The sequence below is a fragment of the Diorhabda sublineata genome, chromosome 1 (assembly GCF_026230105.1).
Source record: "Diorhabda sublineata isolate icDioSubl1.1 chromosome 1, icDioSubl1.1, whole genome shotgun sequence".
In the NCBI taxonomy this organism is placed as follows: domain Eukaryota; kingdom Metazoa; phylum Arthropoda; class Insecta; order Coleoptera; family Chrysomelidae; genus Diorhabda; species Diorhabda sublineata.
Window position 1 is genome coordinate 9,834,776 of NC_079474.1, and position 16,279 is coordinate 9,851,054.

A 16,279-nucleotide genomic window follows, 5' to 3' on the forward strand; every position below is an offset into this window, starting at 1 on the left:
ACATAACCAAAAAAGTGACCACAAGATGGGATTTTTTTTATTATGAGAGCTGTTTAGTTTCAATAGGCAACATGAGGTATTTGTCATAACGAAAGACAAGATTCCTTTACCTTTCGCCGTCAATTTATTGGCAGCAGTGCGTTATCTACCTAATCACGCCTTTATTTCCCCAAAGAAGTTCTAGTTATTGGATGCTAGATCAGAATTGTGAGGTGGATTGTCAAAAACTTTGAAAAAGAGTTAAGGATTTATTACCAAAAAAACGATGTGTGAATTTTCTCGAGCGCAGTCTTTTTTTTTCATTTTAGAGGTTATAATGTCAATTTGTTCAAGCGAATAGTAATAAAAATTGCTGATAAAGATCCTAGCCGATCCTAGAAGCCGAAAGTATGTTTTTCATTAGACAGCCTGTATCGGAAAGCTTAACACTATATAAGCGAATGTTATCGGCATTGAACGCGTGTTAATTCTCGGGTTTTGGAGGTTACATAGAAGGAAGAGTATCTCATTTGTGGCAAAGGTTGAAAAGTGTCCAATGTAAACCATAAAGAACAACCTTCCAACAACCAAAAACCTTCCAGAATGATGCCAGTGTAGGAATAATCCCTAATTATAGGAAATTTAGCCGTTTTAACGAGACAGTGTTAAAATTTTTAGTAGTAGATTTATAGGATTGATACCCATGAATCTTAGACGACAAATGGAGTTGGATGTACAGTACATATACAATCACAACACCAACCAATCGTTCCGAATCAGACTGCCATACATGGGAATAAGGGATATGCAATCGAAAGGTTTCTTACGTGTAATACAATGATATTTTTCTTCAGTTTTTAAACGATCAATCTCTGATAGCAATTGAAACCCAAATATAGAGACACCCAAAACATACAAGACTCGTTGACAAGTAAGGATCAAATGGTACAATCTCTTCGAATTAATTACAATAATAGATAGCCGATTATTATTTTAGTACGTTCAAAGAGATTTTTATCGGTAAATAAAAATACATTTCAAAATTATTATTTAGAAAGGACAAATGTAAGTTGATGTCATGAAGGTCAGTGAATGAAAGAAGGCACGTAAGATGGGAATCCTAAGAAAAAAATTGATCAAGATATATTAAATTTTTTGAGGTGAGAAGCATTATTTCGTTGTTTATAGAAATTGTAGAAATTTCCACGAAAAGTTTTGTGAAAACAAGGAAAATTTAACTCTAGAAAATTTTATAATTTTTTTCCTTTAATCCAGTTAAACTGAAAAGACCTTAAAACAATGTGATAGAGGACAAGGAACATTCTACAAAATGCTTCATACTAGACTCCGATAAACAATTAGTACCGATATACAAACTTTTGATGTTTTAAATATAAGATAAATATAAATAAATGGTGCAATCTGTTAGAAATTATATAATACTTTGTAAGAAACTCTTATACATCTCATTGTAAATCGCAAAATAATAGCAGACTACTTTAATCCTGAAAATGTATATTTAAATTAACTATTTTAGGAATACCGTTTTGGTACAACTCAGATTTTTGTACAACACGAGATGCTCAACTTGCCTAGAACAGGGATTGGCAGTCTGCGGCTCTTTGGATATGAAGCTGAGGCTCTCTAGTTCCTTCCATACGCAAATATTATTGATTCCCTTTTAACGAGGATTAGGCATCGACTCTATCACCCAGCGACTTGTACGCGCTTTTTCTTGCTTCTTGATCTTATCCGTTAAAACAGTATAAGAAGGATAGAATAGCTAAAATAAAAAGATACGGCACAAGTTCCTTTTTTTGTCAGATATATGTCTTCCCAAGGTCCAAAAGAAGAACTTCTAGGATTGCTACCGCTCTCGGGACGAAGGAAAAGATATAGCGAATGCCGTGCAAAAATGCCTTGAAAACAATGGGAATTTAAATAAAATCGTTGCAAAAGCATATATGTAGAAGGCAGACCCTCACAGTAAAGCAGGCAATTAGTTGAATATTGAATATACGCGATTAACGATAGAAAATAATCGGGGTGGGGCCAAGTGAAATTTAAAGTGAGGTGATAGTTACTAATATTTTAATAATGTTGTAATTAATGTGAAAATTGTAGTGTAATAAAGTTGTGTGTGTGAAATTGACTTGTATAATTGTATTTATGAATCGTATTCAAAAAACCATAGAATATTTACAGTAATGCTGATCATAATTTTGTTTAATGCGGTAAATACGTTCCACTTTTTACTTTTTGAACATTCGTACATCCTACTTTTAAACCTTACTCACCTTCTACGCACGGATAACCGTCAAAGTTTAGATCTACTTGTCAATTTCATTTAAGATGTCAAAATTGCTATTTAGGTAGAATAATTTGAAACGTATTTATGACTAATGGGCAAGCTTCCAAGTCATCTCATTTCACACACTATTGGAATGTCATACAATTATTTTCCAAATATTTTTTTTTTCTTTTATATTTTTCATTTGTCAAAACAATCTGTCAAAAAACTATACTTTGGTGTATAAAATTTGATACACGAGGTTTAAATATTAGTAATAGTTGTGTTATATGCTTTTATTAATTGCACATTTAGTTTTCGTTATTACTCTACTTACTCATATTTCTATTTTAAAATACAATGGGTATATGTTCCATTTTTTTTCCAAATAAACAATTTAGTAAATTAAGTATTTATGATATAAAATGAAAAAATTAATACAATCCCATTTTGTTTTTGCGTGCCATTATCAATAGGTTTTTCATTTAACATACAAACATATATTCAAACTTATTCTACTGTTGACTAAACATGCCAAACCAAACAAAACACTAAATACTTTGCAACAGCTTGATATTCTCCTTAAACCGAGAAACAGAGAATTCATTTCTATATAGACCAGGGCTTTTGGTGACAAAATTAATAGGAGAAAAAACAAAGCCATCGTGTTCTAGGGGTTAAATAAAAGTGATGTACATAAAATATAAAATGCAACATTTTTTATCTATGCGTAATTTTTTTAAACAATGAAAACACAAAAAAATCGGTACAACTTTTGTTTTTGGCGTTTTGCGCTGAACCTATGCAAGACTCGTCTTTGTTACTATGGACAATATTGTAGAGAACTAAAAAATATTCAAAAAAACCTTTTATAAATTGAATTTCAATAATTTGTTGCTTAGATAATTTAACCGGAAGGAGAAAATTTTCAATTTTTTAAATTGTTTATAATTTGTTCAATTTTAAATATAAAGGTTTCTTATTCGTTGAAAACCGAGATCTCGATGTACTTAATCAAAGCTCTAAAGATGGGCCCTGTGGCCCGAATAGTTTTTGCAAAATGGCAATTAAACCATAGGAGGCCCTGTTTTTCAAAGGGCCATTCTTGCTCATCGGATGGTCTTATCATCATTTGGAAAGTCGCGTTGGAAAGAAGAAGAGTTGAACTAAAAATCCGTCATCTCAGTTTTTTGATTTTTTTTGACCTCCAAAAAGTGTTCAAAAAAGGGTTAGGTAAGGAGAAACTTGAAATTTTTCTCCGCTGCTTTGCGAAGCCGCGACAGCGGAGGAGTGGGGATAATGAAAAGAAGCAAAGACGGGGCGCTCAAAAATACTCCGACATACTTCAAATCTGCGGAACGCTGAAAAATAATAATTATCTTAGTAACTATTGGGCCGATTTTGATCTTTTTAGCTGTAACATTAGTATTTTGCTAAAATTAATAATTTTTCAAGAATTTTCACCTCTATGAATTTTGCAATTTTTTGTAAGATTTTTTTTATCACAAGTTAAAATTGAAAAACTAAAATTCATAGAGGTGAAAATTCTTTAAAAATTATTAATTTTAGCAAAATACTAATGTGACAGCTAAAAAGATCAAAATCGGTCCAATAGTTACTGATATAATTATTATTTTTCAGCGCTCCGCAGATTTGAAGTATGTCGGAGTATTTTTGAGCGCCCCGTCTTTGCTTCTTTTCATTATCCCCACTCCTCTGCTGTCGTGGAACAGCGAAGAAAAACAGGTTCACTTATACTGCTACCAAATGCACATTTTCAATAATGGATTATTGAAACTTTTATTGACAAAAATTTCAAGCTTCTCCTACAAAATGGCGCAAAAAACATTCCTTAATATTGAAAAACAAAGCACCAGTGAATTTAAAAAAGAAAATTTCTAGCTTCGCCCCAAATTAAGCTGTCAGTTTTTCGAATAAGACATTGGTATTACGATATTTTTATAAAATGTTTTAAAAACAATAAATTTATACATTTTTTTTACCCCCTTTTCGAACATTTTTTGGAGCTCAAAAAAATTCAAAAAACTGAGATGAGGGATTTTTAGTTCAACTCTTCTTCTTTCCAACGCGAATTTCCAAATGATGATAGGACCATCCGGTGAGCAAGAATGGTCCTTTGAAAAAAAGGGCCTCCTATGATTTAATTGTCATTTTGCAAAAACTATTGGGGCCACAGAGCCCATCTTTAGAACTTTTATTAAGTACATCGAGACCTCGGTTTTCGATGACAAAGAAACCTTTATATTTAAAATTGAACAAATTATAAACAATTTAAGAAATTAAAAATTTTCTCCTTCCGGTTAATCTAAGCAACAAATTATCGAAATTTAAATTATCTAAGACACAAATTATCGAAATTGAATTCATAAAAGCTAATTTTAAATATTTTTTTTAATTCTCTACAATATTGCCCATAGTAACAAAGACGCAAAAAACAAAATTTGTACTGTTTTTTTGGTGTTTTTATCGTTTAAAAAAATAACGCATAGATAAAAAAAGTTATGCACATAACTTTTATTTAACACCTAGATCACGATGGCGTTGTTTTTTTTCTACTATTAATTTTGTCATGTAATATCGTAAATGTCCTGGCCTAATCTGAATTATATTAGCTTGACATTAATCTATCTACGTGTATGTAACGGAATCTTTTGACACAATTTCCACCCACTTAAAACCAATAGATAAAATGGCATTGAATATATTATGGAATCCTGATAATCGGCCTCTGTCTGAAAAACAGCAATTTTGCTTGTTGTCATTTCTACTACCACTACTAAGAGTATAGGATGTCCCAGAAAATTGCGTTCAATCAATCAATATTTTGTTGAAGCATGGATTAAGTTCGTTTAATGTCTTATGTATATTTGCAGCTCATATATTACAGACATGAAAATATTTGACGTAGTTGAAAACAAACATTTTGATACAGGGTGTCTCAAAAATTATCTTTGAAACATAAATACACTCTAAAGAAAGCCAATAACAAAATAAAAACTAGACCATATTCATGCAGGATACAACGATAGAATTAGCTCAACGAATGCAAGAAATACAACAGGAAAACGTAAACCGCTATCAAGTGAGAATCAAGCATAATCAACAACTATTGCTTGGACGTAGACAACGAGAAGGAAATCAAATGCATGACCTTGATATCTCAGGATTTTTTAGTCTCAACATTATTTATCTACAGCTCAATACTATGTGGACATTTCAAATACGATTGAATCCAGGCTATACTCAAGATAAAATACACAAATATCCAAATAATGAGTTTGTATTTCAAATGCAAAGGTATGAAGCTGGACTAGTGACGGCTAAGAATTCCTCCAGAATTACCCAAGCAATTCAGTTCACGATTCTAATCCAGTACGATTACGGAAGGAGAATTTTGCTAGTGGCGTAGAAGTTGAGTACAGGTAAAATAATCATTTACCACTAGCTGTAACAAGGTCCGTTTAAAAAGGGTATAGTTTTTTGACTGCAATGGGAATGATACGTCAAGAAGTTTTAAAATGCTGGTCAAAAATAGTTTTTAAATTATTATAAGAAACACCTTGTAACTCGGTGATATTTCAGTAATCCAAATATTGTCAAGTATTTTCAGTGTGAAAATAATTGCACAAGAGTTTATTAAAATCAATTTAGATATATTAATGCCAGTGTTTTCCTCAAATGAAGCGTCCTTTAAATAAGAATCTTGTAGAACGTTGTTTTTTTAGTCCAATTAATTTAGATTCGAATTACCAATTGAAAGACAAGATTGCATTCTTCAATATAAGTTTATTTTATCATACTACGAAGGATTTAATGTTGAATGTTGAATTTTGTTTGGGGCAGGGAATTACCTTTAAAATCACTTAAAATATCTCAAAGTTTCATAGATATACTTAAAACGTTGAATAAAAAAGGATTTAGAAGTAAATTAAATCTTCACAGATAGCTCGGTAAGAAATTATAGAACATAAGTCAGTGTGTTGTCAAAAGAATTGAATATCCAAAAGTTGTATACACTGAAAACTGGTGTAATATCCTTCAAGCGGAAATATATGTAATAGAGAAAGCTGTCATATTGTTAATGGTAAGTGGTGAATTGAATAGAAACACAATAATATAATCAGACAGCCAAGCAGCCTTCAAAATAATACTATCAAACTGGACCGAATCAAAAGTAATAATAAGCTCTCGCAAGGAACTCTCCTGGAATCGTGACATTTAATGTAAGCCCCTGCTGGTTACTTGGACTCTATGAAGTGGAAGCGTACTCTAAAGCTGTCAAACTTGCTAGAAATGGAACGACGAGAGATTATGCCGAAGAAACAGTTACAGTACTACTACCAATTGATTTATTAAGATGCTGACAGGAATGAGAGCAGCAAATCAGGATATATTATTGCATGCCGATCGATTGCACTAAGGATAAATGAAGAGAACACACTACATCCAGAAAACCATTGAAGTGATCACTGGTCATTATAACTATCACAAAGGATGAAGAAGAGAGGATCGAACATTTGCTTTGTTGGTATACTCCCTTGGAAAAAAAAAGATATCAAATGCTGGGGAACGACACAGTAAATTGTCTCAAAGAAATAGCATATTCCATAAACGTAAAAAAGGGGAGTTAGGTTAATTAAATTTCCTAGGAAAAATAAAGGGAAACAATTAGCCTCAGACCTCCAAGTGAACCACGGCCAAACTTACTTAAGGATGGTGTGAAAATGAAGCACTTTTTTGCTTGATCAACTATTTTGAATAGAATCCAACAATTATAGTCAAAATACGTATTAATAACAATTATTTTTTTACAATTAATCGAGACTTACCAATTATTCGTGAGTGTCTTGGTACACTCGAGAGAGAATTTACAAGAAATTACTAAAGTAACAGATCATTCAACATTCGAATCTGCATTGATGGAGGAGCTGCATAGAAATATTATTGACAAAATGAGAAACGTACCTATATTATACAACCTCTAGAGTCTCCAACAGAACTATCACTACACATTTAAAAATTGGATATATTTTCATAATAAATGTACTTATAAACTAATCATAATCATGAAATATGAAGATTGCGGTCAATTTACCTCTATAGCAAGCTGCATTCCTGGTGAGTCATAGGGCATCAAAGAAGGGCCCAAAATTTAAAAAAATACTTTCTTTGTAGCCCTTCAACTTGGAAATACGAAATTCAATTCTTCTATTAAATTAAATGGTATGTTTTTTAATGAGTTGTCAATTCTCACTCAGTGAACAAGTGGATATGGTATTGGTCTTAGATTTTTTAAGGAAAATGTCTTGAGATTGGAACATTGGTTAACGCATGATGTTTAAGTGTCAATATAAGAGAATTTTTAAGTCGCCAATATCCAAATGACTGGATTGGCGATAATTATCATCAATATTGGCCTTCTTGTTCATAGGACCTCGCTAGAGGTAGTTACTTTCTTTGGGAAGCGTTAAAGGAGTCCGATTCCTTCACAAAAATTTAACATACCCACTTCAAAGCTAAATAAAAATTTTTAACTAATTTTAAAAAAATTATAACAATTTAATGACTAGAAGAACTGAATAACAAATTGTTAAAAGTGATGTATAAATTAATAGTCATCATTTGACTTTTTTGTAACATTGTTGAAAACATATCTTTGCTTATTCTTAAAAATGACAAAGTTTTATGAAAAATTACAAGAGTAAAGAGTAAAGAGGAAAATTTTAGATTCAAATTATTCATGGTATGAAAATAAAACTTTTTATATTTATGAACTTTGAGGTTAGGTCGTTCCTATTGGTTCGTCGCCTTCTACTTACCATTACTTAATGCACTTAAACAGTCTCATACAGTGTACAAAATTTTTTTCAACGTGTTGGGCCTACTCCAAGGCCCGTAAATCCTCAGAGATGTAGCTTGGTATAGAAATAAATTATCCCCATTCATCATATTTAGGGCTCCCCTATACGCCTTTGCTCTGTGAAGATGTTTATGCGAGACACCCGATATAATCGTAACGATACCAACGAGAACATAGACAATATATCCCGATTATAGTAACGGCTTTACTAGATATGACTCGGATGTATAATGGAATTTTGTCTATAATCTCGTAATATTCTGACTGATTATTATTGGAATAAAACACAAGTTAGTCAAAAACACAAGAAAACTGTTAGTAATTGAGGAAAACTACCCTTTTAACCTAACCTTGAATGCCTTGCAATAAAGCTTGACCTACATTTAAGGCGTTAGGCCTTGGATTAGGTGTTGAAGTTGATATGGAACTAGAAGGAGAACCAGAAGATGCAGGTGCTATTCGTGGTGATTGAGGAGGAGTTCCAGGACCTGGTAAGTACATGGAAAATAAATTAAAAACATAGGTCGGCGAAGAAAAAAAAATAGGATCGATTAGAAGTTTTGTAGACGCAAAAAATGTTTTCTAGTTTCAATTTTTAGTGACAAAAAAATTGCTTATATTATTAATTTAGACAATACGAGTGTAAAAAACAAATTTCATTCCTAGAAAACAGATTTGGTATAGGAAATAAATAAAGACATTCCAGAAAAACGAGTACAGTTTTCTGAGATTTTTTTTACAAAATAAATACTAATATTATACTTGTTGCCTTCACTCAGCATTGCCATATAGCTCCCAGTGAAGGGCACCATCTGTCGGTGCTTCCGAAACAGTAGTAAAACGATGATGCCACTATCCTCATGCGTCGTTTTAAAGGTTTCGTTCACTTTTGTTGACTTCGTTTCCTTCTGTAGACACTAGTTAATACGCTGAAGCGTAAATGTAAGCCATTGTTCTCAATGCCAGGAATAGGTATTGAATTACTGACTTTATCTTCCTCCTTCGACAAGGCAGTTAGTTACGTTATGTTGATTGTACTTTCGTCATTTGGTCCATGGAAGAGATACATTAGATTTTTTCCTAATCCATCTGAATGGTTTATACACCTGGATACTTTTCACGATTAAAATCATGACAAATTATCGTGAAAAACGGGTCTTATAAGAAATTAGATAATTTATAAGTAGTGGAGCTATTATCAAGTTATAAAACTGGTTACCGGAAAAGAAGTAAAAAGTTAAAGAAAGAAAATCCTTTCTTTGGATTATAAGATAAAGGCGATATGAGTTTATTTGATGAATAATTTCCTTGGCAGAAAGTGTGGGGTTTTTACTAACCTGTAACAGTTGTTGGAAACATCCATGTTCAGCTAGCATTTGTGTAAAATAATAATAAATAATGCTTTTTAGTTAGATAAGTCTCTAAATTCAGGATCTCATAGTTGGATAGATCTATCAACTAAACTTATTATCACTGATCTTTTTTGACATAGGATGACATGAATTAAAATTCAAATATCTTGAGGACCTAGTTGGTTTCGTATACCACTCTATTTTTATTGAGCCATAACCCTGCATCCAGGGTTATGGCTCAATTAATTGGAGATCTTGATAAAGCTTTCTCAAGCAATTATGAATATTCCATTCTTCTTATGTTACGCACTCTACTGAATACACTGTTTACACCACCACTACACAAACATTCACAATTACACTGTTTGACGCGCGTTCCGATAACCAAGTTATCGTCTTCAAAGGCTGAAGTTTATGGTGAAGTGTTGCTGTAGTGGTAATATAAACAATGTGTTGACTAGGAATATCACCATGGGTTTAAAAAATTCCAACTTAGTTGTATTACTGCCTTAGAAAAAATACTACAGTTGAATGTATAATTCTTATCATAAAAAACTTCCATTCATAGTCGAGATGAATTGTATAATTAATTGAATTTTCTTGTCAACAAGTCATCTTTACCATCCACCAACATTCTTGCGCTTCAGAAACTATAAACAATGGTCGAATCCTAGTCGCTGTGGAAACAAAATACCTGTGTCTCCATCTCGACCAGAAATTCACCTGGAAAAAATATATAAAGACTGAACGAAAATGATTAGGCATCAAAAAAGAAAATTTAAATTTAGTCGGTGGTTGTGTCAATACTTCAGTGGACCTGGAACCCCTACAATATTTGAGAGATCAGTATAAAAGTCTGGCGATACTGAAAACTTATCCTACAATAAAAAGGTAATTTAAAAGACGACATATGTTTACCAAGCTCAGCACTTTTTCATATGGTGGGATGATAATAGGAAACCACAGAAGAAAAATAAGACAAGTCGTTTTTTGAAAAACTTGTATCGTTAATTTAATTGGATTTCAAAAATATTTATTTCGCATTCAAAACACACAATTATTTTGTATTTTGCAATTGAAATAGTGAGTCGAAAAATAGAGTAAACTAATAGAAATCCACGACAACGAACTAATAGCAGAACTATTTACCAGTGGTTAAAATTAGGAAATACCACACTGAATCTGGCCTGATGGTCATATATATACATTAATGTAAGAATACTCAATGATGAGTAGCGTCGATGGATGGTCCTTTCCAAGCCAATAATGTTGAACACATTTTTTTAATACTTGCTCCTTATTTAAATTGTAAATATGCGCATATATGAATAAAAAATGTTTTCTTGATGCTACACTATTTAATATTAAGAATAACATAAATAACATGATGAAAAGTATGGTATTTGAACCTCAATATAATTGAACTTCAATTCATGTCATCCTATCTCACAGAAGGAATCAAAGATTATTAGTTTGGCTGATACAAATGTCAGGTTCCGAATTTATTATGCACAGATTTTTAAAACGCAAACAATGCATTAAGAGAAAATAATTCTAGAGAAAAAATAATTTCAAAAGAAGGATAAACAAATCAATTCACAAACAAACCATACCTTAAACCTAAAGAATTTGAGGAAAATTTCTGAGATTTATTTTATAACTTTCACTTCAACTGTAATCATTTGAAATGATAAATGCTTCTTTGTGTACTAAAATTTGAATTTCAGCACATGACGAATATGGTAGGTGAACCATTAATTCATAGTTAAATATATTTTGATAAAGACCGATATAAGGTTGGAACCTCAAAAACCTTAACAAAAAAACTGTATAATCAAGGTCTAAGACAAATGAAATTTTAAAAAATATTCAATTATATTGATTCGATACAAGAATAATGACTAAAAATGCGGCCGTGATCAATCTTGTTCAAAATACTCACTATCCCTCCGTTTAGTAGTACCCCAAACCGCCGCTAGGGCGGACATAATGTCACCTAAACAACCAATTTTAACCAGTTAATGACGTAATTTACGAAAAACACAACTCTGTCGTTACCAAATGACACACGTCAGTATTGGAACAAAATCAAATACAAATAAGTTACTGACTGTTTTATATATAACGCTGGTAAGAGTTCACGATTAACTGATGTTTTAATCGTAGTTAGCTTCATGAAAATAAAACTATTTTTAGTACATCGAGTTAAAATAAACAATTCTAAAATGAATTGTCTGTAGGAGCTAAAGTGTTTTCCGTAACCAGTTTTATAATGTAACAATAAGTACAACTACTGATATATTTTCTAATTTCTTACTTTTTAGACCTTTTTATATGTCTTTGTTGATGAACCGTTTTGATTTAAGGTCACTTCTGATTGGTTTTTAAAACAAGGAAAATTATTGACTTTTATAACTACGCCAGTGTTTATTAAAATATGATTTGTCTTTGACAATTTGCATAAATATATTCATAAATAGATGCATAGATTTTTGACATTATACTATTGTTATAATTTTCGATACCTATGTACTACGTTTAAATGAACAATAATATATTGTAAAAAATATTTGTTAAAATGAAATTATAGGGTTTCTAATAATGTAACAAAATTTTTCAACAAAAATATTTAGTAGTCGTGGATAAAGTATAGTATTCTACTCACGTATAATGAGTTATATAATGAGTATAATAACCTCCACTATAAACTCGTGATTAATATACTATGCGGGATCTTAACTGAACTGAAATCAATCAATCAATCAAATGTCTTTTTTCTGTTATGTGGTTTTTTAAATAGGTTGTTGAGTTGCTCTTGCCAAAGAAATCTTAATAAAACAGCCTTTAGTTAATTGATCGATTGTTAACATTGTTTTTTGTGTACCGAATTTGCCGTGGTAATAACGTACACAAAAAAGAACTATCCAATTTGTTACCAGCGCTCTTAATTTCTGCTTGTATATATTACACAGATTCATTTTTATATATAAGATTCAAAAAGTTTCAGTGTAACCATGAATAATTCAATTAAGGGGTACTATAAATTTATAATATAATAATAAACGAAATAGGTCGGGTTGCAATGTTTTCACTTGTTTTAAAAACTAATTTTCAATCAGAATAGACCTAAAATCAAAACCATTCATCATTCACATATAAAAAGGTCTAATTTAATAATAATAAATTAAAGAAATTTTGTGTGTTTGTGAGTGACTGTTCAATTATTCAACTTTATATCCATAAATAAGTTCTAATCTTATTGTATTGTTCTATATTGTAGTCTCCCTGATGCTAGAGAAAACCTTTCCCGAAAAGGTTTCTCAGTCAGAATTGAGTAATTATTTACCGACACACAACAAACTTTAATAATACGCTACTCCAAATAATTAATTATAGATGAGGAATTTATAACTTTTAGTAATTATAGAATCAAAAACAAAAGAAACAACTCGTCAGCTGATCATATTCATCTACTAGTCATCATATACCTAAGACCCATTCACCACGTTCAGTTTTCGTATGCAACTGAACCTGATCTGCATCTCTTTCCCAACATTCAGATCATAATTTCCAAAAAACTCCAAAATACTTCACATTTACTTTATATAACCTAATTATTTGGCGTTTTTTGTATCCAAATAGAATTATTTTTTATGTATGATTCTGGGACGTACAAATTGTTTCGAATAATATGAACTAAAAACTACTAGAGTTTGGTATCATATACATCAATCTAGATCCGATACGATAGGGTACAATTATTTTCAAACTGAATAATAATACAGAAACAGTCTATTTATTTTCTTAAATATTTACTTTTATAGACTTCATATTCTGGATGGGGTATAATTAATTTCATTTAGCCTCATGGGTTATGCAACATTTTTCTTTAAATTTTCAATTTTCTATGGAAAAAAGTATTCTTGGGAAGATTCGATATCACAGTTTTTTACTTGAAGGTATACCATGTATTTTACTATAATCGCAACGCAATGAATCAAGTCGATTATAATATAAATACGAGGGTTGTCGGAAAAGCTCCAACATAAGATGGGTAATATATTTCCGCATGCGCTGAGAGATTCTAACTAAAATTTCAGAGTTTTTGCCATATACTGGCAAAAGTATTATGCATGCGTAAAATTTCCGCTCATTGGATGCTGAGTTCGTTCACTTGGATCAAAATTCATAGGTCGACTCATAACTAAGATGAAACATGAATTTACCACGACTGCAAAGGGCGAATCTGCTACGATCCTGGCAAATATGTTCATGGAATTGTGTTCATCTGCTATTCTCAAAGAGGTTAAACAATAATGGGAGAGTATACAGCATCGTTGGTAAGTTCATGGAAGAAATTGCAAAAAGCAAACGCATTTGAAAACCGTTGGATATAAGCCAATTCATGCTATATCTTCGTTTAGCTACAGAAAAAAGTTTATAGTTAGATGTAATCGTATATTTATTCGGAAGTACCATATTCTTTTCCCTGAGTGGATAGCAAGGTATAGAGCAACACAGTAAAAAGCCACAATATCAGCTCTAGAAATTAATATACAAACAGAAAATGCAAGTAAAGCAAAACCACAGCACAACATTCCATATAAACAAATAACAAAATTGAAACTTAACATTGTTCCATGCAATATAAATTTAAACTTGCATATTTGGCAAAAATATGTAAAATATATTATTAGGAATTAATTCAGATACAATATCGTCAAATCAAGCAATTAATATAAGCCATTTATTTGGAATTTAAAAAAGTCTCTATACAAGCTCCTTTCCATTTTAGTTGGCCTACACAATTTGAAAATATTGAACATTATTGATTAACAATGGATTAATTGACAATTATATTGGAAATAGAACTGAGAAACATAATCTTTTAGAATATTTTTACATATATAAACACATTAATGCAATATTTAACTATTTTCATTAGAAAGTAAGCTAGAATGAAAGGTTTTTTAAACTCAAACGGGAATCAATTCTCTGAGGGGTTGGTTTGATAATATATTTTTTTTGATTTCGCAACTTACTTCAAGTACCTTGATTGGCGTACTCGCGTTCAAGACAATGCGCGCCACCGACAATTAGGGTTGAGTACCGGGAATCTTTTTGAAGATCTTTTTTAATAATTCAAATACTATTTTTTGAATGTGTTTAATGGTTAAAATTGTTTAAATTTTGTATGTAACTTTCTACGCACGAGATCCACACATCATTTCAGAACGAATGAGCAAGAAAACATGATCAGTTCTATCCAGATCGTCTCAAACGTAAAATAAGATTTTATTGATACCGATTATGGAATTATATTTCAGTTGAAGATGTTTTAATTTATCAGTAGAATTAGAAAAAGATATCACGCATCTGAAAACACTTGATGGAAGACTGCAGTTGCTCACTTTTGGAATGAGTTTCTATTAGTACGGATTTTTTACTAACAGTAAACATTGTGGCATGAGATACTTCGGAGCTGTCCGACAAGAATAATACATGGATTCACAAAATTTCAAGATACTTGGGATTCGATTATAGGATTGTTTTAACATGACTCAATGAATTTCCGCTGTGATACAAAATAGAGTTGACGTTACTTCAACATTTTCAAATTGTAAATAAATATTAAATAGGTAAGTCAACGGTTAAGGGAAAGGGCTCGTATATCAAAATATTACAAATTATAATTATATCCTATTATTTATAATTTACGGCAATGAGACAATTTTTCCCCTGTTCTGTTTTTAGAATATATTTATAATTTGCTACCTTTTTTTAAATACTTAACACATTTCATTCCTTATTATAGAAGTAGAGCTAGCGACTAACATTAAGTAATTTTAGAAATCATGTTGAGAAACCACTTCTGATTAGAGACAAACTACCTCAAATTAGAAGGATAATAAGTACTTCGATCTAATTCATTAAATAAATAATTTAATTATAGTATATATGTTGTTTGCATATATTTATGATCTAAATTTAAAATTATTAAAAATTAAAAGTGAAAATTATTTTTTCGTGGCCTGGTGCCGTCTTCAGTTAGGATCAGACTCTGCGAGTCATTAAGGATGTTACGTTCTTTGGAGGAGATATCCAATATTCGTCGCGATATATTGTTGTGTTATTTAGCAATGCAGTACCAAAGTAAACTCTTCTTAATACATACTTCGATCTACCAGTTACTTTGGCAGAATTGAAATCCTTAGAACGGTCTTCATGAATAACGTACTTGGTAAGTGAACTTTTGTCAGGATATAATTTGCTAGGCTGTGAGATGTAATTTGATTGATGAAAATTTGCTAGTATAGGAGATATTGTAGACCCTTTCAGTGTTTCAAAGATTTCTGATGTTGCTATTATCATAAGAAAAATTAAGTGATATAGGTAAAAATTGGAAATTCAATACTGAAACTGTTGGAATTGATAACATTTATTTTTAATAATATATTTTTTTTATAATAATAAACCAATCTAATTTGAGAAGTTCTGAAAGATATATAAATTATCACTCATACCACCTACTTAATGTTGAGATTGATTCAAAGACTCGAAACATATGGCTGTTAAAATTTCTAATTTAATATTTCACGAAAAGAAAAATATCGTACAAACTGTTTATGAAAATTCGATCGCTCATATCTATCGAATCACCTCTCACAAAAGTTAAATTGATTCTAGGGACTATAAGTCTGCCAATGTTTTTACAACAGAAGAAAACGACCATATACTACTCAAGATAATCAGTGTTTTGATTAAAAACAGATTTAA

The 16,279-nt window shown here is 31.1% G+C and overlaps 1 protein-coding gene across 5 annotated transcripts in view; it reads right to left on the reverse strand.

Annotated features, from left to right (window-relative positions):
* The window catches only part of LOC130446124 (calcium/calmodulin-dependent protein kinase type II alpha chain), a 164,966-nt gene that overhangs the window by 35,266 nt on the left and 113,421 nt on the right, over nucleotides 1-16,279 (reverse strand). For 2 of the 5 annotated variants that reach the window (XM_056782614.1, XM_056783422.1), the window contains one exon: nucleotides 8,501-8,638. The exons of the other annotated variants lie outside the window; for them this stretch is intronic. In XM_056782614.1, coding sequence (XP_056638592.1) covers nucleotides 8,501-8,638 — 138 coding nt within the window. The remainder of the gene's footprint in view (nucleotides 1-8,500; nucleotides 8,639-16,279) is intronic. 5 annotated transcript variants of the gene reach the window in all.